The sequence below is a fragment of the Cajanus cajan genome, chromosome 8 (genome assembly GCF_000230855.2).
Source record: "Cajanus cajan strain Asha chromosome 8, NIPB_CcT2T_4, whole genome shotgun sequence".
Taxonomy (NCBI): Eukaryota; Viridiplantae; Streptophyta; class Magnoliopsida; order Fabales; family Fabaceae; genus Cajanus; species Cajanus cajan.
Window position 1 is genome coordinate 18,370,075 of NC_138524.1, and position 25,260 is coordinate 18,395,334.

At 41.1% G+C, this 25,260-nt stretch overlaps 2 protein-coding genes across 3 annotated transcripts; both read right to left on the bottom strand.

Annotated features, from left to right (window-relative positions):
- Positions 1–5,349: 5,349 nt before the first annotated feature.
- Positions 5,350–7,450, bottom strand: LOC109819029 (beta-1,3-galactosyltransferase pvg3-like). The gene has a single exon (XM_020384605.3). The coding sequence runs from the start codon at positions 6,629–6,631 to the stop codon at positions 5,723–5,725; it is 909 nt and encodes a 302-aa protein (XP_020240194.2). The 5' UTR covers positions 6,632–7,450; the 3' UTR covers positions 5,350–5,722.
- An 11,839-nt stretch (positions 7,451–19,289) lies between these two features.
- Positions 19,290–23,228, bottom strand: LOC109819024 (G-type lectin S-receptor-like serine/threonine-protein kinase At4g27290). 2 transcript variants are annotated; one of them, XM_020384597.3, is made up of 7 exons: positions 21,765–23,225; positions 21,396–21,521; positions 21,041–21,198; positions 20,751–20,961; positions 20,422–20,659; positions 20,180–20,330; positions 19,290–19,887 (listed from the first exon to the last, which is right to left on the bottom strand). In XM_020384597.3, the coding sequence occupies exons 1-7, from the start codon at positions 23,029–23,031 to the stop codon at positions 19,600–19,602; spliced, it is 2,439 nt and encodes an 812-aa protein (XP_020240186.2). In that variant the 5' UTR covers positions 23,032–23,225; the 3' UTR covers positions 19,290–19,599. The 2 variants fall into 2 exon arrangements, with proteins under 2 accessions (XP_020240186.2, XP_029124803.2); XM_029268970.2 differs by lacking the exon at positions 20,180–20,330 and having other exon boundaries at positions 19,703–19,887; positions 21,765–23,228.
- Between the last annotated feature and the right edge of the window lie 2,032 nt (positions 23,229–25,260).

Sequence of the window (25,260 nt, forward strand, 5' to 3'; positions counted from 1 at the left end):
AATGAGATTTGATTTCTTATTTCATTATTTCAACTTTTTTGAAATTTATTTTAAATATCATGCACACTGTGATTTAAAAAAATATATTAAATTTAAGTAATAATTTTAAAAATGAATTGAAAAAATTATTATTTTCAAAATTGAAGATCAATGAAAGTTTTCGTCAAAATGACATAGTATTGGATGTAATTTAGAAATACATGATAGATACATATATATGATTTGCAGAACATAATTTAACTCTTTTCCCCCTTATTTAATTAATAACGTTATTTTCAAAGAGATGAGTGACTTTTAAAAATTAAAGAAAAGATGTGTTATTCTTAAATTTGAACGTCATGTGTTGGTATTTTTCAAGATAATAAGTAACAAAAAACACATTTACGCTAATTAGTTTATAATTTATAATAACCTAAACATATAATTATATAAAGGTAATATAAGTCATACCTCACACACTTTGATTTATATTTCTTATTTATATTTTGAAAACACCCATATAATAATGAAAATATTATATAGTGCATTGTTGTGTGTATTGATGCGATTAGGATTGGTTGCATTTGAAAAATAATTGGCTTAAATTTTATTTAATAATTTCAGAGGTGGGAAACTATGTCAGAAATTTCAGACGGATTTTAATCCGTGGGAAACTTCGTCAAAAATTTTAGACGGATTTAAATCCGTGGGAAATTCCGTCAAAAATTTCAGACGGATATAAATCCGTCGGAAATTCCGTCGGAAATTTCCCACGGATTTAAATCCGTCGGAAAGTCCGTCGGAAATTCCTTCATGTAAAAATCCGTCGGAAATTCCGTCGGAAATTTCCCACGGATCTAAATCCGTGGGAAATTTCCGACGGATTTTGGTCCGTAGGAAATAATCCGTGGGAAATTTGACTTTTTCTTGTAGTGGTTAGAAAGGATTTTGCAAAAATGGTTTTTAGAAGAATGGCTGGCCGAGGTAGGCTAGTGGTTTAGGCTGATGAACAAGCACGTTCAAAGTGAGGAAATCATTTTCTGTAATAGCTCATTATTTCTTTCAAAGTTAAGCAATGACTTAGTATTGCATATTTGATTAAATGATCTTCCCGAGCCGCCTTTCAGTTTTCAGTTCGGGATGCTGCTTTGTCCTAACTTTTGCCTAGGTTACTTGAGGTGTGTTCCCTAGCGGACATTTTCTTTTTGATCCTCACTTTTGCCTAGGCTACCCTTTTGTTTGTGGGTCTCCTAGCGGACCTTGCCCTAATCTTTGTGTTGCCCATTTAATGAGTTTCTTGCGGGGCTTTTGTCTTTGCAACATTTGTGATCATCTTTCATTCCTTCAATAAAGGGGGGTGCCCCTTGCACTGATTTCAATTGGGCTTTTATCCACAAGTCATGCCAAGTTTGATTGATCTTTATATTTTATTTTGTATAAAGCCATTGTTTCTAATGACGTCCTTATTTCAAATGTACTTGTTCATTTAGGGTTTGCTGACGAGGCTTAGAGTAGAGAAAAGGGAGAAGAGAAATGAAGTAGAAAAGTGTATGGCATTAAAATAGAATTGTCAATTTACACGTGCCCATTTAATGTAGCTTGAGGGCCCGGGCATGCCCTAAGTTCGTGATTCGTACACAAAGAAAAAGAAGAAGGTTGCCCCTTAGAGAGGCTTAGGTCATCTAACTGTAGAGCTAGTCCTCCACTTGCTTGGATGTGGCGCTTCAGAAGATTTCGTGTAGCGGGAGGGCCTTTGGCTTCTTCTCTCATGAAGGTTTTCTCAACCCGTATCTTTCCTGAGATGTAGGAATGGGGAGACGCGGTGATAGAGCTTTCTATGAAATCTGAAGAGGAACATTAAAGCTGTCTCTCGATTTTTAGCTCGAACAGACATTTTTTTTTTTTTTTTGCCTAGAACGCCCTTTGCGGGTTTTCATTCTAGCAGCTTCTTGACAAGCAATGCTTCTCTCTTGTTGAAATCACCTTTTGAGAAAGCTCTAATCGTTTTGCCTTAGTGTTTGAGAGATTCGTCATCCTTAGGTTCTCTTTATTAGCTTGCAACTCGTTAAGAGTGTGGATCCATCCATTCCCTTTGGATTTCACGGTTGCACGACACGGCTTTATCTTTTTAGGGTAAGAGTTGGCGTCTTAATGATTGTGGAGTTCTTTACCCTCAACTCTTTATGCATGACTTGTTTCCATTACTTCCGATTAACGCACATAGGTTAATTTCTCTTTTTATTCTTATTTATTCTTTTACAAGGAGGGATATGTTCTAAATGAATGCAATGCAGAATGAAGAGAAAGTTAAGAATAATAAATATCAGTCTCATTGATTTATTTATTTGTGAATGCTCAAATAGATTTTGACAGTATTAACAAATCAAAGCAAAGGCCCAACCATAGTGTTTTTTTTTTTTGTTTATAAAATCGATTCGGGCTTTGTCGTATATTAGAGTATTCACTTTTCTTAACTTTCTCTATATGTTGCTGATACCTAATTTTAACCTAGAATGCATGCCACTTTTGTTTTTGTCTAAACTTTATCATGTTTTAATTAACTATGAGATATGATGCATAATATGAATATACATATATTTTTTAAGGTATTGTACATATTTTTTTTTTGGAAAGGAAACTACTTATATGATGCGATGATATGATGACCTAAGAATGTACAAAAGGGTATAAATTTCTCTATTTTTTTTTCTATTATTTTATTATTATCTATTTGCTAATTTTAAAATTTCAATCCACTCTTATTAGAAGAAATAGTACAAACAAATGCACACACACATGCTCAATCAACGTACACCCACGAACAGTGGTGTATAAATCCATGGTCTGTGGTCCCTATTAAGAAAGTGCATTGTACAAGGCGGTTCTAATTATCCTCACTGGTCTTAAGGCCCCCAAGGTGCCCTCATTATAGGGACCCAGTATCTCTGTCGCCGTCACCTGGCAAACTCTAAGGTTTGTCGCAGTATTTCGAGCTAGAGTAACCGGTTATCACCTTGAGTGTGATTTCCGACAAGGCTCGCAGGCTCCAAGGCCAAACTTGGGTCGGTCGTACGTCAACCACTCCCTATGTTTAATACCCTCATGCCCCCGGGTGTAGGGGGGAACTGTTGTGTGCAAAGGTTTGTGTACAATTTTATTTCAAACAGGTGCAGAATTTAAATAAGCAAACAGATATCAAAGTCAAACAAAGAAAATAAACAAGGTAAAGGGGAAAAAATATTTAAATTATTATTTTTTATTTTATTAACTTCATCAATTAAATGGGTCTGACCCTCTTTAAACTTCCCCAGTGGAGTCGCCATCTGTCGCAACCCGAAAATTTCCGATCTTGCGACCTATGGTTTAGACATCCTTTTTAAAAGTCTCATTAATTAAGGAATGCCCGGACACCAGACTAATCCTTAATCAACGGTTTTGAAAATAAGTTCGTGGAGTCGCCACCAATGTTTTACTCAAAACATTGGAAAAAGAAAAGATTTTTAAAAGTCCAATAATGGCCTTGATAACCAGAATTGGGTTCGGGGGTCGGTTACGTGTAGGGAAGGTATTAAGCACCCGTACAACGCCCTAAATCGGTACCCTATGATGAAGATAACGTAATAATAATTAATAGTTTAAATATTTAATCCCCTTTATTAATGATTATTTACATGAAAATTAAATTACACGGTAAACTCCTAAAATATCTACATAATTGCGTTTATTATAGTAATATGTAAAACAAAAGGAAGAGAAAGATAAAACAAGAGATTAATGAGTAATACCTCGTAACAAGCTTTATTGGATCTTCAACTATGGAGGTTTTAGCACTAGTACACAATACACATTTTACGTCAGTTATTTTAGGGGTTTTTACATCAGAAAAACGTCCGACGTAGAAGCAGGAGACGTAAATTTACGTCGGGGCACGAAAACCGACGTAAATTTACGTCGGACATGCCAAGGTCCGACGTAAAATGTCATCAAAAATTTAAAAAAAAAGGAAACAAGTGCAGCAGAACGGCCCGTTCTTCTTGGAGAACGGCCCGTTCTCCAAGCAGAATGGCCCGTTCTGCTTGATATACCCAGGAACGCATTCTCCGAACCCAGACTTCACTTCCTTCTCCTTCTCCATCTTCAAAAACTCGAAACAAACAGAAGAAAAAAACATCATTTACGTCATAGAACCTCATAGAAAAGCCCAGAAACAAAAAAACACAAACTTGATGGAAGATGCTACCTCATAGAACCTAGATCCCAGAAAAGCCCATGACCACGCGAAGAAGAAACAGAAGAAGATGCAGATGAACGCCATGAAGGAGGAGGCGCAGGAGAAGGAAAAATAGAAGAAGAAGGAGAAGGAGGAGGAGGCGCGGGAGAAGGAAAAATAGAAGAAGGAGGCGCGGGATGAAGGTCACATTTTGAAATTTAGCTGGTGCGCAGTCATGTTTTAACATGTTATTTACGTCAGCCCTAATTGGGTCCGACGTAAATTTTACAATCTACGTCGGCAACAATGCTTAACCGACGTAAATGTTAAAATTTACGTCGGACCCAATTAGGGCCGACGTAAATAATTAAACTAAATTTCGTTTCATGCCACCGCATTTTTATTACGTCGAGTGTTTCTATATCCGACGTAAAAGGAGTGACGTAGTATCCTATTTTTCCACTAGTGTAGGTGCTTTGTGGCAACTTTTCACACTACAATAAGCCTCACAAAACTCAAGAAGTACAATAGAAGAGAGAGAGAAAAAAGGGAGAAATTTCGAACTCTATGGAGCTTTGGACGAAATTTTTTTCGGTCCCTTGAACTGCTAGCCAAGATTTCTATTTATAGGCATCAGACGTGGGCCGGAACGGCCCGTTCTGTATTAGGAACGGCCCTTTCCAGATCCGAACGTTGTGTTCTATTTTTGCACCCTGGAACGGCCCGTTCTGAAATCAGAGCGGGCCGTTCTGGTTTCAGAACGGCCCATTCCGAGGAACCAGAACGGCTCGTTCTGATTTCAGAACGACCGTTCTGGGGTACAGGTTATAAGCCCCTTAATTGGTTCGGAACGGCCTGTTCTGGTCTAGAACGGCCCTTTCCAACCTAAAATTTTTAGGCTTTTTGTAAGCCCCAGAACGGCCGGTTCTGATTGAGAACGGCCCGTTCCGGACTTGGGAACGGCCCGTTCCGGGCCACTAAAAAAATTGGTTTGAGCCTTTGGGCCCTCTGATGTCCTATCTTGTTGTTTTGTGTCTCCCGGACGAAATTGGGTGTCTACAATTAATAATATATATATATATATATATATATATATATATATATATATATATATATATATATATATATATATATATAACAACTAAAAACATAAATAAATGATTTGTCAAATTGATAGTTCGTATTCCACATTATAATTAAAAAATCAATTTGGTAAAGCTAAAAAGGCACAGCCCCGAATCAGCAAACACTAAGCTATATAACCCGATGGATTGAAAACTGAAGTAGTGATTAGTCACCATGCCATTTACACACTGTGGGACGGTTTATGTAGCAAGGAATCTGTATTCAATTCTTGTGGTGTGCGAAAACACTCATTGTGCTAGCAACACTCGTATCACTGCAAGAGAGATTAGTTTTTAGTTTAGTAAATTCAGAGATACTTGTGGCTTCACGGCTTCAATCCAAGGAAAACCATTAAGACTGTGTTTGAAAATGTTGGATCGTGATTTCAAACTGATCTAAACACACACACTATGCTATATGATACAACTTGGACGGCTTCAAATGACGAGTGACATTGAAATACTTAAGAGTCCGAACCCACTTCTCCTGATTCTTCAACAAGTGAACCGCGATGGTATCAGGCCAAAGCTCGTGAGAACACTTGGTATGAGGCTCAGGAAAATTATACATAGACCACTTAGCATTGTGCCTGTTCATACCTTTACGACCCTCACGCATCCATTCTCCGAAAACCTTATCCTCAGGACCTTCAAACCCTTTCCTCGGAATATCCGTATCCCTTATCCACTCCACAATGTCCCACGACACCAAGTACCCCATCCCCGACATGTAGCGCACAAAAGGGTCCATGCTCCCGCACGGTATGACATAGCCATAGTACAAATCTTCCCTCGGCAACGGTTTCAGCGACTCCACCAAACTGTTCAACCTCAAATACGTGTCATCGTCGGCTTTCATCACGTAGTGGTAAGGAGGCGAAGCGGTGTCGTTTAACAGCTCGGGGAGGCTCGAGAAGTAGGTTAGGGTTTTCCCGTTGTTCATGTTTTCTTCGCAGTCGAGGATTATGATGTCGTCGTAGCGCATGATCTCAAGTGCTACTAGAACTTTCTGCTCCTCCTTTGTGAGGTTGCACAATACGAATTTTACGTCGACTATGGCGCCGGGAGGTGGCGGTTGCGTGCCGTAGACGAGGCGGAGGAGGTGGCGGCGGAGGTGGTGGTCGGGGAGAGTGAGGATGCCTATGAGAATTCGTAGGTTGTTGTCGGAGGAAGTGTTGGTCGCGGTTGTAGGAGAGAGTTTGTTGGAGAGAATTGAAGTGTGTGGTGGAACTTGGTTGGAGGCTAGCATGAAGAGGAAGATTAGAATGAGGAAGCATGAGACAATGAAGCGTCCTTTGTCTGTGTTGGAGGGTTTCATGTTGGGTTGGGAATTGGAATCGGAGTGTTCATGTGCAATGTAATGCTACTAGGGTTGCCAATTTGTGTGGGGATGGTACTAATAGAATGGATCATGGATGAAAGTTTGAGGATTGTTTGGTGCTTGGCATTATGGTTTGGTTGAGATTTTCTTTTTGAATTTTGTTCTTGGTACAAGTGGCGAGGGATGGAAATATTTTTTCTTCAAGTGTTATTAGCACTGGGTGGAAATCATATGCTTTATCAATTAACCATGTTTGAATAATGGGGTTTAGGAAAATAATTTCAAAGCTTATTTTGATAAATTTTAAGAAAATGGGTTTTGTGATCAAAATTTATTTAAATTTTTTTTAATAAATTTAACTTTTGGTAAATTCATAGCGTATTTAAACTCTTATGAAATAAAAAATTTATAAATAAGTACTTAATTATACTTTTTTCAAGAAAATAAAACTTAATCATTTTCCATGGTATGTTGTACCACTTTTCCAGTGTTGAGCAAATTCATTAATTTTCTAATTAGGTAATTGACCACTGGCAAAGGGAGAGATTTGAGAGACGGTGGAGATGAGCCTAATTTTTGGGTACTTATATTTATATTTTGAGTCTCGAATGGTTTGGTTACGTTGTGGTAAAGTGGTTGAGTCAACCTTCGTAATTAGGCGTATTTGCATGAACAAGAGAGGCTTAATTTCACACTATTCACGTACGCCATACTTGACTACCTAGCCACGAAGCCAGCGTTTTCATTGGCCATGAAATTGAAATAGTACGTAACTATTATAACAAATATTACATATAATAACATACAATTTTTTTTTATTATAGATGTAATATATATAAATATAATTATACATTATTTTAGTATTAATTTTAAATAAGATTTAATATATTTTATATGTTATTATAATTTATTTTGACATACTTTAATAATTAATATATATTATATTTATTATGTAGATAAAAATAATTTTTAGTAATACTTATTATATTATTATATGGGATGTGTATCATTATATATCAATTTTCTTATTAGTGAACTTGAATATTTGGTTAGAATTTAATGATACGAGATTCGTCATTGTGATTACTGAAAATCCTACGTAAAGATGCTATATTATCTCTCTCTCTCTTTGAATAAAAAGGAGCCAAGAATATGTTAGCATGCGTACAAAATGAAGGATGAAATCAAAAGACACGAAGTGAATAATGAGAAAATCCATATTTTGCCATCGCATATCAGCAACCAGTGATTAGCTTCCGGAAGGTGTGATTCCATTGGAGAACAACTCCTTTATCTCTGAAGGCAATGATTTGTTGAATCAAATTGTAGCAGGCAAGAGATTTCGGGCTTTCCTTGCAGAAAAGCGTTATACCATGTAAATTTGTTTGAACTGGTTATGCTACCCGTACTTTTAATTAACTCCAAATTTAAATAAAGATAATTATAATTAGTTTGATTATTTATATTTTTATCACCCAAAAATCAAAATTTTATTGTAATCTCATCATAATTCCTTATTTCATTGAAAGGTATTAGAGTTTTATGTCACAACACAAATTTTCAATCACACTTTGAGTGTGAGGTCCTATAGACTGTTGTAATTTCATCAGAATTCTTTATTGGAGATACAGGCTCATATTTGTCAACTTAATTAATAATTATTTAATTAATCGAATACTTATTAAATTAAGTTATTAAATTTAATCAATTAATGTTAATATATATATTTTCTATGCGATGAATTTATATGTTCTCATTTAATTAATAATATTATTATTTTAATAATAATATTATTAAATATCATGTTAATATTTATTATAAAATTAAATATTATAAACAGTTTTTTAATAATATAATGTATCATTGTCACTCATCATAAAAGAATTAATTATTAAATTTTAACTTTTCGTAATCAAAACTATTGTGAAGTCAATAAAGTCTCAGAACATTCTATTTCACTTTTTTGTAAAAAAAAATAGACAAATATTCATATTTCAATCTTTTATTCCTATGTGTGATGTGTCATGTGGGGTATTTGGTGAGAGAGAAGAAGTCAACTAATGATGGCTTCATTGGGATGCAGATGCTGGGAGGATAGGCTCAAGGCAAGGGAAAAAGCAGTGCTGAGAGAAAAAAAATATAAAAGAAAAGTTTGAGTGATTTTTATTATTAAATTATTGTTTTTTTTATGTTTGCATTGCAACGGACTCTAGTAGTGTTCTTGTGTTAGGATACACACTTCACTTATCCTTGTTACAACGGGTCTGATCTTGGGTCTCGGTCTTCTCGTTCCTATCCGGGTAGTCCGATGTGAGGGGAGGTGTGCCTGCAAAGACACTCCAACGCTCAAGTAAGAGCTCGGCGTAATAAATGCGGTAGTTAAAAGTTAATTACATACCTCGTTGGGGTCCTATTTATAGTAGTTCTTATTGGGCTACAATTAGGGACTGAGCCCCGGAAAATTACGGGTCTAATCCTGTGCATTATGTTAATTAATCTCTCCTAAACCATCTAGATGATGCCGACATACTCGGCCGACTCCGCCGACACGTTTCGCCCCATCTGGGGGTGGTCGGCGGGTTCAGGTACTCGGCATAAGTAATGGTCTCGGGTATTCGGGCGATTCAGGCACCATACGGTATACAACCCCCGCAGCGTCAAGGATGAGAAAAGACGAAGACGGTACAAAGAAGATGGTGACGTGGTATTCGATGTTGAGGAATAAGGGTCGGTATGGGCGTATCTCGATGCCGTCTTGATGATGCTTGGGCCGACCTTGACCATGAGCTCTAGCCGAGGTCTTTTGCGGGCAATGTCTAGGCCGAGACCTCACCCATGTGAGGTCGAGTCGAGGCCCTTTGGAGGCGGTCTAGGCCGAGACCTCAACCATATGAGGTCGAGTCGAGGCCTTTTGAAGGCGGTCTAGGCCGAGACTTTAGCCATGTGAGGTCAAGCCGAGGCCTTTTGGAGGCGGTCTAGGCCGAGACTTTAGCCATGTGAGGTCAAGCCGAGGCCTTTTGCAGGCAGTCTGGGTCGAGCCTCAGCCATGTGAGGTCAGGTCGAGGGCTTTTGCAGGCTGTCTGGGTCGAGACCTCAACCATATGAGGTCAGGCCTAGGCCTTTTGCAGGCTGTCTGGGTCGAGACCTCAGCCATATGAGGTCAGGCCGAGGCCTTTTGCAGGCTTTCTGGGTCAAGACCTCAGCCATATGAGGTCAAGTCGAGGCCTTGGACGTGAGATCCTGCGCTGGGGCTTTGAATATTGATGACTTGGGCCAAGGTCTCGGCAGGTGTGGCTTGCCACGTTGGCCCTAGCGGTTACAGGCCTAACGGTTACTAAATCTGGGCCGTTGGATGATGTAGATCGAACGGTTGTGGCCCGGGGGCGTCTTTTTACCTCCCCCGATTTACCTTGCCTATAAATAGGGGTGTTGACGTGAAAATTTACGCGCTGTAAATTTTCCGAACTCTCCCAAGATCATATTCTTCCGAAAAACCTGAGCAAGGTAAAATTTTGTATTATTTAATTTTAGCAATAAATGGATAAAGGTTACGATTCGGCTAGGAGTTGGACGTCTTCGGAAGCGTCGGGCACTTCATCAGACAAAGAGGGGTCGACTTCAAGTGAAATATCGAGGTTACCGCCGCTGCAATGTGAAGTTGTCTTCCCTTCCGATCACCCCGAACAAGAGGATAGCGGGGATGAGGTGGTCGAGGTATCGCCTCCGACAACATTGGTCGTGGCCTTGGCACGGGCAACCGAGGTGGATGGCTGAGGTTTAGGTTGAGTCGGTCAGCCGGAACCGCAAGCGTTGCAAGTTGATATAAGCGGGGACGAACTGGAGGTGGTCGGTGATGCACGAGGCAAGAGGGCTGTCGGACCGAGTACTCGGGTAAGAGCACGGATCGACTACGGAACTGTGGAGATGCCTGGTTACGAGTGGGTCGACGGGGAGGTCGACATTTATCTTTTGAAGCTGTCTGACCAGGGGTTGTTAGACACATTTGTCTCTTTGGAGAACTGTTTCGGGAGTGGGGAGGATCAGTTTCCCCTACTTGCCGAGGCATGCATGGACGACAGACTGGAGACTGACTTCGTATTTTTGGAGTCGGGGGACGATGAGGACGATTACTTCTACGCCTACATGTGCTGGTTCGAAGACCTCGGTGTTCAACTACCCTTTGACGATTTTCAAATGGGGGTTCTCCGAGTGCTCAACGTGGCACCGACTCAGTTGCACCCGAATGTCTGGGCCGCGATGCAGGCGTTTCAGAACCTATGCTTGTGTTCGGGTCTGACTCCCCGACCCCTGGCTTTCCTTTACTACTATACCAGTCGCCCGAGCAAACCGGCAAAGTGGGTGTCATTGTCTCGGGTGCCGAAGCGAGGATTTCTTCGAGCCTTCACTTCTTCCTACAAAGGGTTTAAAGATGGGTTCTTCAAGGTTCGCTGGGGGTCGAAGATGAAGAATTGCTTTTATGACCGAGAAGGCGACCCGCTATTTCCCTTTTATTGGACGAAGCGCCCGACGCGTTACGAAGCGATGTCGGCGTCTAAACTCCCTGCCGAGGATAAGGAGATCGTGGACCTGTTAGATCAGCTACCGAAAGGCTTGCCTGTCCAAGGCCTTTTGGACATTTTTGAAACGTCTCATTTTGAGACGGCCTTGCTAGGTATGCGTTCTAGGATTCGGTTACTTAATCAGTTTTTAAATTGATGTTAAGATTTACTTTGTTGCAGGTTTAATGGCCGGAGGTAAGCTAGACGTGACTGCCATGCTCGCGAAAAGGGCAAAGGAAGCAAAGGCTAGTGGGCAGGTTCCCCCGACGCGGTCGGCTCTGAAGATGGCTCGGGATAAGCCTTCTCATGTGCTGATTCCTGCCGCCGACCCCAAAAAGAAAGGAAGCACCTCCCGAGTGAGGGCGGCCGAGCATAATATAGAGCCGGAGCGGCCAAGCTCTTCGACCAAGCGGGCCAAGCAGCTGTCGTTGGAGCAATCAGGTTGCGGTAACTTCGCTATCCCAGCTGTTGTCGCAGGCTCCAATTTCCTTGCCCCGAACGTGCAGACCGAAAATTTAGTCGGTTTAGATCTTGCTACTGGGGGTGGACTGCAATACTTGGAGGGCATGTCTGCCGAGGCCGCATATAAGCTGTTCTGCGAACTCGATACTCAGACCTCCCTTGTGGCGAAACATGTCATGAACAGGCATGCCGTGTCCGAGGAGAGGATCCACGGCCGACTCAAGGAGGCCGAGGCCACAGTGAAAGAGGCGTTGGCTGCGAACGCCAAGTTAACTGAGTCGGCGGAAGAACTGAAGAGGCTTGCCGATGCCCACCGAAGGGAGGCCGACGACTTGAAGTTGGCCGTACAAAGAATGAAGGCCGATGCTGTCGCATCAGCGAACGAGATTGCTCGGTTGAAAGAGGCGGCCGCAAAGTTCGAAGCTACCGAGCAGATACTTGAGCAACATGATGCTGGCTTCCGGCATGCGGTCAGGCAGGCCTATCATTTTTGCGAGGTTCCGGCTGACTTTCAGTTCGATGTTGGCCGAGACTTTTTAGGCGGCAAATTTATGAGGTAGTCTGAGTTTCCCCAAGGGACTCAACCCGATGCCGAGGCCCCTCGTCACGGTATTTCCATCCAAGCTCCCGTGCAACCAGCTGAGGACGAAGATCCGATCATTGACGTGGTTGGGAGGGCGACGGAGGTAATCCTGGGAGCTCTGCAGCTACTTAAGGGATCGGCCCGTTGACGATTTAGGTTTACCTATTTTTTGTAACCGGGCCGTAAGTGCCTTTTGTCATTTTTGGCCATTGGTGCCGGTAGACTTTAATTTTTTTGTAAGTAGCCGTTTTGGTCGGCCATACTTTTATTTTTATAAATGATACTGATTTTTCGCATGTTTATAACGCTTAGTAATGTAGACACAATCCGACCTGTATGGGTGACCGAGTGGTCGTATTTCGCGATTAGTGTTGATGATTGGTAGATATTTCGTGTGTTTAACCGAGTGTACGGTTTTGGTGAGTGCTCGGTTGAAATTACGTGTTTTGAGCGATTACTCGAGATTTACTCGGGATTTACTCGGAGTGTTCGGCATAGGGTACGAGTGTTCTTCATATGGTTAACCGAGGATTGCTCGAGCTCGGCACGGATCGCGCGTAGTGCTCGACCTAGGGAACGAGTGCACTTTCAGTAGGGAAGCCTGTTGTGCGCGAGTGCACATTTTGAACGTTGACCGGGGATTGCTCGGGCTCAGTACGGGTCACGTGTAGTGGTCAGCCTAGGGCACGAGTTCACTTTGTCGTCATCGGCCGAGTATTACTCGGCTTCGTCGTGGTTGGGGATAGTGCTCGGCCCAGGTACATCCTTAGCCGAGGAGGGTACTCGGGAGGGAAACCTGTTGGGCACGAGTTCACTTTGTCGTCGTCGGCCGAGTATTGCTCGGCCTCGTCGTGGTTGGGAATAGTGCTCGGCCCAGGTACATCCTTAGCCGAGGAGGGTACTCGGGAGGGAAACCTGTTGGGCACGAGTTCACTTTGTCGTCGTCGGTCGAGTATTGCTCGGCTCCGTCGTATTTGGGTGTAGTGCTCGGCCTAGACAGAATAAAAACACGATATGATGAAATTTTGAACTTTTATTAATGAAGTGCCTCATTAAAAACCTTGTCAACCCAAAAACCCTCCTTAGGGAAAAAAGAGTCGGTTAAGGAAAAGAGTGCACCATTATATCAGCTGTAATACATCTTTAAATGTGTCAAATTCCATGTCCTAGGAATAGGTTCGCCTGACAGGTATTCTAGCTTGAATGCTCCGTTGTTTAGATTGTGTCGGATGCGGAATGGTCCATCCCAATTTGGGGCTAGCTTCCCCTGTCTCGGATCTTTTCTTGCCTCACCTGTGGCTCTCTAAACGAGATCTCTTTCTCGAAATTCTCTTGGTTTCACCCTGCTGTCGATCTTCGCTTGTAGCGTTGCTTGGTGGCCTCGGCCACGACTAGTGCTCGGTCACGAATCTCTTTTACTGTGTCCAAGTTTGTTCGGAGTTCGGCTTCGTTGCTTGCTTCGTCAAAGTGGGCTCGGCGGAATGACGGTTCTCCGATTTCCACCGGGATCATCGCGTCGGATCCATAGACCAGCCGAAAAGGTGTTTCTTGTGTGGTTGACTGGGGGGTGCATCGATATGCCCATAACACCTCGGGTAGCTGCTCGGCCCATGCTCCCTTTGCTTCCCCTAGACGTTTCTTCAGTTCTGAAAGGATGACCTTGTTGGCTGACTCGGCCTGACCATTCGTTTGCGGGTGTTTGACCGATGTGACCTTGTGCTGCACTCCTAAGCCGGCTAGGAATTCGTTTAGTTTTCGGTCGGTAAATTGCAGGCCGTTGTCGGTCAGAAGAGTGTGTGGGACACCGAAACGGGTGATAATATTCTTCCATAGAAACTTTTGGACTTGATGAGCCGAGATACACGCCAAGGGCTCGGCTTCGATCCATTTGGTGAACAGGTCGACGACAACGATGAGAAATTTGCATTGGCCCTTGGCGACCGGGAAAGGTCCGAGTATATCAGCACCCCAAGTGGCAAACGGCCATGCTGGGGGAATGCAATGTAATTGCTCGGCCGGCTGATGGATCAAATTGCCATGCTTTTGACACGGCTGGCACTTCTTTATGAACATAGCGCAGTCGGTGTTCATGGTCGGCCAGTAGTACCCAGCTCGTAGGAGTTTGGAAACGGTTTTCCTCGCTCCCGAATGTAGTCTGCATATACCCTCGTGCACTTCTCTCGTCACATAATCAGCCTCGGCGGAGTTGAGGCACTTGAGTAACGGGGTAGAGAAACCGCGTTTGTACAGCTGGTCGACGATGACAACGTATCTGCCGGCTTGGGTTCTTAGCCGTTTGGCTTCGGACGGATCGGTCGGCGTGTTTCCACTTACGAGGAACTCTTTGATTTCGGCTTGCCAGTCTTGGGAATCGTCCTGATTGGCGCAGTCGGCATTGACATTTGCCACCACTTCTGCATCGACACTAGGGCGGTCGATCTCTTGTTGGATTATCGTTCTCAAATGTCCCGGCTTTTTGGTCGCGGCCAGCCGAGCCAACTGGTCGGCATGGGCATTGTCTTCGCGTGGGATGTGCTCGACCGACACCTCTTGAAAGCCCTCTTTTATTTTTTGACAAGCGTGATAATACTTCATCATGTTGTGATCCTTTACTTGGAAGTTTCCCCCAACTTGCTCGGCCACCACTTTGGAGTCGGTTCGACATTTGACTTTTGATGCACCCATGTCCTCGGCCAGTCTTAATCCTGCCAATAAAGCTTCGTATTCGGCTTGGTTGTTCGAGGCTTTGAACCGGAAGCGCATAGATTGTTCTAATGTTATCCTTCTAGGTCCTTCTAGGATCACTCCTGCTCCGCTCCCCTGGCTGTTTGAGGATCCATCCACATGGAGGGTCCACCATGGTTCCTCGAATTGGCCTTGTGGGTGAAGTTCATTTATGAAGTCGGCCAAACACTGAGCCTTGATCGGTCCCCTCGGTTTGAAGGTGATGTCAAACTGCGAGAGTTCTACCGAACAGGCCATCATTCTTCCGGCGAGTTCGGGCTTCCTTAACACCTTAGCGATGGGGCAGTCGGTGTGTACAACAACTTGGTGGCTTTGGAAATAATGGCGCAGGCGTCGGGAAGTGTGTACTAGACCGAGCGCCACTTTTTTGATCAACTGGTACCGAGTTTCTGAATCTTGTAGCAGTCGGCTGACAAAATACACGGGAGCTTGGTTGCCTTCTCTTTCCTGCACTAGAACCGAGCTGATCGCCTCCTTGGACACGGCCAAATATACCAGTATTGGGCTGAGAGGGTCAGGCTTTGCAAGGGTCGGGGGCGTCGCCAAAGTCGTCTTCAAGGCTGCGAAGGCTGCTTCGTAGTGTTCGTCCCACGAGAAGGCCGACGCCTTCCGCAGGAGCTTTGTCATCGGGCTAATTTTGTCGCCGAACCGTGGGAGGAATCGGAATAAGGCGACTAGTCTGCCAGAGAGGCGTTGCAATTCCTTGAGGTTGCTTGGGCTTCTCATGTTCAGCACAGCCTGGCATTTGTCTCGGTTCGCTTCTATGCCTCTTGCCGATAGCATAAAGCCTAAGAATTTGCCTCCCTTGACCCCAAAAGTACACTTCTCGGGGTTTAGCCTCATGTTGTGCTTGCGGAGTTCGCCGAAGATTTCGGCTAGGTCCGTGATGTGCTCGGTGAGAGAATTGGACTTGACCACCATATCATCCACATAGATCTCGATGTTTCGGCCGATTTTCCCCTAGAACACTTTGTCCATTAACCTCTGATAGGTTGCCCCGACGTTCTTCAATCCAAAAGGCATGACTCGGTAACAGAAGTTGGCGTTCTCGGTGATGAATGCCGTCTTCTCCTCGTCGGAAGGGTGAATCCTTATCTGATTGTAGCCGGAATAGGCGTCGAGGAAGCTGAAGATCGTGTGCCCGGACGCTCCGTCGACAAGTCGGTCGATGCAAGAGAGTGGATAAGCGTCCTTGGGCATGCTTTATTGAGGTCGGTGTAGTCGGTACACATTCTCCATTTTCCATTCGGCTTTTTTACCAAAACCACGTTAGCTAGCCAAGTCGTGTACCTGACTTCCCTTATGAATTTAGCCTCTAACAACTTTTTCGCCTCGGCGTCCGCAACTTTTCGCTTCTCCTCCCCCATCTTTCTTTTCTTTTGTGCGACGGGTCGCGCGTCTCGGCATACGGCTAACCGGTGGCATAAGAACTTGGGGTCTATCCCTGGCATATCTGATGCCCTCCACGCGAATAGGTCTTGGTTATCCCTCACAACGCACTCGACTCGTCTTGAGTCGGCTTCGCTCAACTGAGATCCCATATTTGTGATTTGTTCGGGTGTTTTGCCTAGCTGAAAAGGCCTGAGGTCCTCGGTCGGCTCGATTCGTTCTTCGCCTAGCCGAGGATCGAATTCGATGTCTTCCGTCGCCTGCTGCCCTACTACATTCACACTCTTCGTCCTCGGGGAGTCGGTCATTGGTTGTACCTTAAGACTGGAGAGATAGCATTCTCGTGCCGTTTTTTGATCAGCATGCACGGTTATCACTTGTCCATCTCTCGACGGAAACTTCATGCACAAGTGGGGGGTCGAGACAATCGCCCCGAGGGCGTTAATGGAGGGTCGACCCAGTAGGATGTTGTACGACGTGTTTGCGTGCACCACGATGTAGCGGATCTTGATCTCTCGGGAAGGCTTTTGATCGAACCCGAACCGGGTGTACAGATCGATGCACCCTCTCGTCATCACCCTTTCGCCTGAGAAGCCTACCAGTGGCTCATGGTACGGCTCTAGGCTCTCCTCAGAAATTCCGAGCTGTACAAATGTATTCTAGTACAATATGTCGGCCGAGCTCCCCTGATCAACCAAAGTTTTCTTTACGATGCAGTTGTGTACTTCAACGGAAATCACCATGGGGTCGTCCTGAATAGGATCAACCCCCCGAAAATCTCGGTCGGATAAGGTTATGGGTGGCATCCTGGGCATCCTTGGCTGGTTCACACTATTTACCGACCGCACTGCCCGGAGGTGTCTTTTCCTCGCCGAAGAGGTGGAACCTCCCCCGGCGAAGCCCCCGGCTATCGTATTTATTATCTTTCTCGGTCGGTCATTGTCTTCTCGAGAATGCCTTGACTGGTCTCTCCTTTCGTTTGACCGGGATCAGCGGCGTCGGTCTCTTGGTGGGGGTGCTTCATGTGAGTGGTGGCGGTTACTCCCCCTTGACTGGTGGTTCTGGGGGGTGGTGAAGCTTGACAGGTGGCCCTGTTTGATGAGGTCCTCGAGTTTGTCTTTTAATGCCGAGCATTCCTCGGTCGAGTGTCCTCTGTTTTGGTGGAACCGACACGCTTTTGCCTTATCGGCTCTTGGGGGAGTGTTCGCCCTTTTCGGCATCACAAGGATTTCGGAAGCAAGGGCCTGCTCCATCACCTTGACTCTGCTCGTATTCAGGGGGGTGTAGGCTGTGTAACGTGGTCCTCTCGGCGGTTGAGTGCTCGAGGATTCGGCATTCGCCTTTTTCATGGGCTCTCGGCCTGGCTCTTTTCGGCCGTAACCTTCTTCGGCCCTGGCCTGGTTTCGGGTCTCCGCCAGTTCCTCCATTTGCATATACTTCTTGGCTCTTCGTCGGAGGTCATTCATATCAACGGGTGGTTTTTTGCACAAACTGTTTACAAATGGTCCCGGCCTGAGGGCCGTACTCAGCCGGTCCAATGCCACGGCAGGATTAAGATCACCAATCTCCATTGCAATCTTGTTGAATCAGTCCATGAAGTTTCTCAGGCTTTCTTTCTTTTCCTGATGGACCCCGGCCAAGGCTAATGAGGTCGTCTTGTACGACTTACTCGTTGCAAACTGTAGGGTGAACTGGGACGACAACTCACCAAACGAGTCAATGGAGGCACTCGGCAGTCTCGTAAACCAACTCAAAGCTCTTCCTTTCAGCGATGTGGGAAATATTCGGCATAAAGCCGAGTCGTCCTGAGTGGAGAGGGTTGCCTGGGTCAGGAAAACGTTTAAATGTTCCTCCGGGTCGGATGACCCGTCGTACTTCTCGATCGACATGCTTTTCCAATGGTCTAACAAGGTTGCCTCCATTATTCTTCGGGAAAAGGGATGCCTTAGGGAGTGAGTGGTGGTATCGGCCTTGTTAGCTATCAATGAGCTGACGGGAGTTCGGGTCACGTGGTCGGTCGGGGCGTGATATGCCGACTCCTCTTGGAGAGTAGGGGTCGACGGCACATATGTTTGGTAAGACCTCGGAGCTCGGCATTTTGTCGTCGCAGTTCGGCCAACTCCCTGGCGTCAGCCTCTCTGCCTTCGGATAGCGGCCATTTCCTCTCGTAGAGCACGCAAGTCATCTTGGAGGTCAGGTTGGTCTCGGTTAGGTTGGTCTCGGTTAGTGTTCGGCCGGACCTCTTGTATCACAGGTTCTGGTTCGGTTTGAGGCATTCCATACGGGTAGCGTTCTTGGTTGGTCATGACGGGGTTGCTATCGGGATTAGGAATCGGTTGAGTTGCTGTTGATTGTCCTTTGCGGGTTACTACCATGTCTTGGTCTCAGTCGTAGAGTTCGGAAGGGGCTGAAAAAGTCTTCTCGGCCCCACGGTGGGCGCCAAATGTTCCTGTGTTAGGATACACACTTCACTTATCCTTGTTGCAGCGGGTCTGATCCTGGGTCTCACTCTTCTCGTTCCTATCCGGGTAGTCCGATGTGAGGGGGGGTGTGCCTGCAAAGACACTCCAACGCTCAAGTAAGAGCTCGGCGTAATAAATGCGGTAGTTGAAAGTTAATTACATACCTCGTTGGGGTCCTATTTATAGTAGTTCTTATTGGGCTGCAATTAGGGACTGGGCCCCGAAAAATTAGGGGTCTAATCCTGTGCATTATGTTAATTAATCTCTCCTAAACCATCTAGATGATGCCGACATACTCGGCCGACTCCGCCGACACGTTTCGCCCCATCTGGGAGTGGTCGGCGGGTTCGGGTACTCGGCATAAGCAATGGTCTCGGGTATTCGGGCGATTCGGGCGCCATACGGTATAAGTAGCAATTTAGAACCATAGTTGTATGATATAAAATGTTGAAAACTTGGAACAAATGCGTCAGAATTTTATTCATTAGAAGAAAGGGAAAAAACCTCTTCACATACACAAACAGAACTACTCAATTATTCAAGAAAAAAACTGCCTCAGGAAACTAACGTGTTCTACAGAGATCTATCTTGATTAGTTCAAATAAGAGAATAAAGGAGGTTGAGGAAGAATAATTGATGTTAATGTATTTACTTTTCTCTTTTTCTTTGGACATAAAGAATATTTTCACCATCATTTGTCAGTCTTGTGAAGTTGTGACAAATATTTGAAACTCTACTTGTAACAGTTGCAAGAATAGCATTTTACTATCTTGCCTGTATCATTGAAATGGAAATTTCATTTGTTGAAGACAGTTCTTGTTTGGTTGTTGAAACTTCATGTGGATAAAATCCAGGTTGTTTTGGATTAGGCAATGCTCTCTCTCCATTCCACATTAGAACAACAGATGACATGTCTGGCCTATCATCTGGTCTCTCTTGCACACACAAGAGCCCTATTTGAATACATCTTAATGCCTCAGCTGCAATAACAGAATCACTAAGGGAGTCTTCTATCAGCTCCAATGGTCTATCCTCACTCCACAGTCTCCATGCCTGAAAATGCAGAATTTGATTTTAGTCTAGTGCACTCTAAACATCCAATGCTAATCATAAGTGATTGATACAACCTAAATCATCAAAACCAACTTGTGATTAAAATCACATGACCATTTCTGAGAGTTTCTATATTAAAAAAAAAAAAAAAACTCTGATCTTTAGCAAAGAAACTCTCAAATGCTCTTCTGAGTTTATATCGAATCAGATTTATACAAAATGATAGGTTAGGAATGCTACTAACAATAAGAGAAATTAAGAATTATGACCGCATGTTGCACTTTAGGCTTACATGTCCAAGAAGGTTAAGATTGTGTTGTGGGTCAGAAAATTCTCTGTTCTTCTTCCCACTAACCATCTCTAGTATAATAACCCCAAAGCTGAAGACATCAGACTTCACAGAAAAAGTCCCATATACTGCATACTCAGGGGGCATGTAACCACTATAACAATAAAAAAGAAAAAAAAAATTAAACTTGGAAAAAATAATTATCATGAGTCATAATGTAATAAAATAAAAATTTAGTTGCTTACTGAGTTCCTACTACTCTTAATGTAATGGCCTCAGCTTGATCACCTCCAAAAACCCTGGCCAGTCCAAAGTCTGATATTTTTGGGTTCATATCATTGTCAAGAAGAATGTTACTGGTTTTTAAGTCTCTGTGGATGATTCTTAGTCTAGAATCTTGATGGAGATAGACAAGTCCTCGAGCAATTCCGCCTATAATTTGTAAACGTTTATTCCAATCCAACTCTATGCTTCTAGTTTGATCTACCAAATTCCACACATAAGTAAGAATGGTTAAGATTTAGTTTTCATTGTAAGAACATTTTACGGATTTAGAGAAGAGAAAAGTTCATACCAAAAATAAAGTTGTCCAAACTTCTGTTAGGCATGTATTCATAGATTAGGATTCTTTCATCATTCTCAATGCAACAACCTATAAGTTTCACAAGATTTCGATGTTGAAGATTGGCAATTAACAAAACTTCATTTTTGAATTCCTTTGGTCCTTGTCCAGATTTCAAAGAAAGTCGCTTGATGGCAATTTCTCTCCCATTTCCTAGTACACCCTGTTTATCAGTGCTTAAAAAATATTAAAATTGTGAATATAAAGGATACATTGATAGGAATAAGGTATAATCCTGTCACCTTGTAAACTGGGCCATATCCACCTTCTCCCAATATGTTATTGGGGGAAAAGTCATCTGTGGCATTAACTACGGTTGAAAAATCAAATGTTGGCAAGTCATTGCTTTCCTTCTCACACTTTTCAATATGATTCTCTTGGTCAATTACTCTGTCCATACCTGAAATGGTAGATGATCATGTTTGATTGTGTATTTTAAATTATATATAACAGGTAATGCAAGTGGTAACAGAGTACTTATTAGGGATTTCAACATAAACCAAAAACCAAACAAACAGGACCTGCAGCTCTATGTATAATTAATGATAGAGAAAGAAAAGAAGCTAAACCATAAATAAGTAAATATCATAAACTCACCTGACTTCCAAAGTTTCTTCCTCTTTAGATAGATGACATATCCAACTATTGTGATGACAAATACAAGTATCCCAATTCCAACCAGAATCCCTACTAACTTTTTCTTTTTTGCATTATCTGAGTTACCTGAGATATCAAGAACACTAAGTAATCACTAAACACATAAGCAACCTCAAGCATTTTACAAGCAAACTTAAATATGAATGACATTTCTTACTATTTTTCCATGTTTTGTTTGGTACCAGCATATGAATTATATTTCTAACATGCATTCTTAATACCACCTGAAGGCTGAAATCTTTATGTTTCTTGTTGTATGACTACTAAAAGAAAAAAAAATGTAGATGAAATTGAAATAGAAAGTAGTACCTAATTCAGAAGCAGACACCTTTAGGAAAATGTCTTGCCCTATAGAACTATCTTTCCTCATGTCAATGATGTCATTAAACCAAATTATGCAGCCACTTCCACCATCTCTAATATCTAAACTAGCATATGCTATGCAACTGCAGTTTTTCAAGCACTTATTCTCACATTCTTGGAGATCCATGGTCTTATCAAACCATGAAGAAGACGTGTCTGGCCGTTTCATTCCGGAGAGCTTAACAAACCCATCTCTTTCATCACAGTCCAAATTCACCTTTCTAACACACCCATCAGTCCAATTTGACACACTCCATTTTTGTGGAGTTTTAGGTGTGAAACCTCTAACGCACTCACATATTGGAGAGTTACCAACACTGCAATCAGAATTAGCACCACAAAAGGCATAGTTATCACACTGGTCCCTAGGACCAGCCTGAAAAAGTTGCCAAGTTTCTGCCTCAGATGACCACAGAAAACGTTGCACAGTGCCCGTGGGAGTGATCATGTATCTTGAAACAATTGAATCATCCAAAGTCTCATATTTAAACTGAACATCCTCCTCAGTTAACTCAAAAGAGAAATTGAAGTAACTGTTTAGTGTTTCCCAAGGAATCTCGCTGAAGAAAAAACCATTCCATGACCCTAGTCTATACAACAACCCTGTCCCCTTTGTGATCACAAGTTGAGGATAACCACTACCATCAAAATGATATGAAAATTCACCTCTTCCAGGATCTCCAGAGTTTCTCCAACATGTCAGAGAATTATACTCACCACTAACCCTATCACCATGAAGAACCATACCAGGGAGCAAAGTGTCACCAGGGTAATCAAAGCTTTGCCACACAATGTTCCCATTCCCATTCCCACCATTTTCCACAACAAGGTTTCCTGTGTCTTGCAGCAACAGAACAGGATTCTGTGCAGTTTTTGAAGCATTGGAGGACCATATTATGGTCCCTGAGCCATCAACTATAACTGGATTTCCTGCATCAGTGACTTTGAACATTGCTGTAGAGTTATCAACTGGGGTGTCTCTGTTGGCTACCCATACAATTGTCCTAGGTGTTAAACTCTTGTACCATATACAAAAATAATTGTTCTGTGAATTCCCTAGGGTGAAGAATCCTGCTTCAAAAGTTCCAGAATCTGAAACCAGGGTCTCGTTGTGGTGGATGGATTGGCCTGGAGTGATGCTTCTCAAGGCTCCCACCATGGGAATGATAATGAATAAGAGAGAGTACAGAACAAAATTCTTATGCTTTGCCATTGCAATATTCTTCGGTTTGCATTGACTATACCGGCTAAAAGATTATCAAACAATCACCATTTCCATGGGAAACTAATGATATATCTTCTAAAATTCTCTAACTAGAGTTTCTCGGTCACAACTTAATTAAGGTTTTGTCAAATAAAAGCCGAATTTTGGAGAAAATGTTCGTACATGGTTCAAACAAGTGGTTCCAATGAATTTTTTATTTTGTTTTAACAACTAATCATATCTTTCAACTTTATGATAAAAATTAATATTTTATATAGAGATTAGTTGGAAACTTGGAACCACGCGCTCTAGAGTCATGTAATAAAATTTTCATATTCTTTTCTGATAAGACAAATTTTTCTATTAGTATTTTTAGGAAAAAGATTAAAAAAAAATACATTTTTTTTAATAAACCAAAACTGGTTTATGTACAAGTTCTCTTATATTAAAAGTTGATTTTAACTTGTGCATATGTGATATTTAGATTATAAGAGAATTTTATTTTATTGTTCTAGAAGAAAAAATATATCTAAACATGATCTTAGTTTAACTTTTTATTAGCACTTACAGGAAGACAAAAAAAGGAGGTAAATTAAATTGAGTTTCTTCCATAAATAAATACTAACTTATGAACTTTACTTTTATAGAACCTTTTTACCTCTCCAAAAGTTGGTTTTTATAATATCATTTTAATTTATGGGAAAAATTAATTTATTTTATCTTCTTATTTTCTTTATATATATATATATATATATATATATATATATATATATATATAAGTTTTTATGAATTTTTTCATCCAAACCTAAACTTAAGCAATTATGTATAAGTTATTTTTATAATCTAAGGTGGAATGGGGTTAACTTTTCTGTATATGCTATTTTCAAAAGTTATTCAACAAAACTTAAAGACTTGTTTGATAATTTTTAAAAAAAAATATTTTTAGGAGAAAAAAATATTAAGAAAAAAAGAAATAACTTCTCCAAAAATTAAAATTAGCCTATGCATAACTAATTAATTTGTAGAAACTCTTTTATAGTAACTTCTTCAAAATATTTCTTTTAGTTTCTATATAAACTAATTTTCACTTATAAAAAAAATTATTTTATTTTGCTTTTCTTGTTTTATTATTCTACTTGTATTTTTTAGAAGTTTATATAAACAGACCTTTATTGAAATGAGATAAAAAGAGCGTATAAACATATCATAAAGAGTCTTCCTCAAAAAGCAAAAATGAAAAAATAGTCTGTGATGACGATGCAAATAAATTTTATATAATTAATGCAACTAAAAATTACTATGTATGAGTATGATAAGTTTTTTAATCTTTATAAAAATTACTTAAGAACATTTAAAATAATTTTTATTGTTGGTTCATAATGTATAAAAAATAAAATTTATGCTCTAAACAAAATAGACTTTATTATAAATTATATTTATAAATCTTCTTAAACACTTAATATTAATTTATGTGATAAAATAAATATCTATATCTATATCTATATATAAAAATGACTATCTATTTTTGTGTTCATAATTTTAAATTATTTTATTTTTAAATTTTTAAATAATAAAATATTATTAAAAATTAATTATTTTTATAAATTCAAAACTTAGATTTAAGATTTTATAATTTATGAGGAGTACAATATCAATTAATTCGACAAATATTAATAAGTTTTAGATTTTTTTAAAAATATAGATATATAAAACGTCTCAATCTAACTAATAAATATAATATAAATAAATTCATGACTCAAAGATTGACTCTCGCAAATACATGTGATCTTTGAAGAAAAAAAATATATTTATAGATAAGCCAGTCCCGACTCCACGTAACCTTTGAACAAATCATTCCAATTAATACAATTAGATCACACTGTGTTAGGATCATAAAACTTTTGAATATAAAAGAATTAATATTGAAAAGTCATCATAAATAATGAAAGATGGATGTTGCGTTTAAATAATATCGAATAAAATTGTATTTCCTCAACTATTACATATAAAATAAATAAATAAATTTATATAAATTAAAAAAACAGTTAAATATATTTAATTTTTATAATTTCATATAAAAATATATATGATATTTATTAAAATATATTTAATTATATTTATTATAGATAGTCTTCATTTATTACTTAAATGTATTTTTGAATTAAGTACATTATATATAAAATTGACTTAGTTAAAATTTATTAATATTAAGTTAAAAATTTAAACACCTTTTTACTT

Coding starts and splice junctions, on each gene's coding strand:
- LOC109819029 (XM_020384605.3), bottom strand. CDS start 6,631: ATGAAACCCTCCAACACAGACAAAGGACGCTTCATTGTCTCATGCTTC.
- LOC109819024 (XM_020384597.3), bottom strand. CDS start 23,031: ATGGCAAAGCATAAGAATTTTGTTCTGTACTCTCTCTTATTCATTATC. Junction 20,660..20,750: donor TTTGGACAACTTTATTTTTG/GTATGAACTTTT, acceptor GGAATTTGGTAG/ATCAAACTAGAAGCATAGAG. Junction 20,331..20,421: donor TTAAGAGTAGTAGGAACTCA/GTAAGCAACTAA, acceptor TTATTGTTATAG/TGGTTACATGCCCCCTGAGT.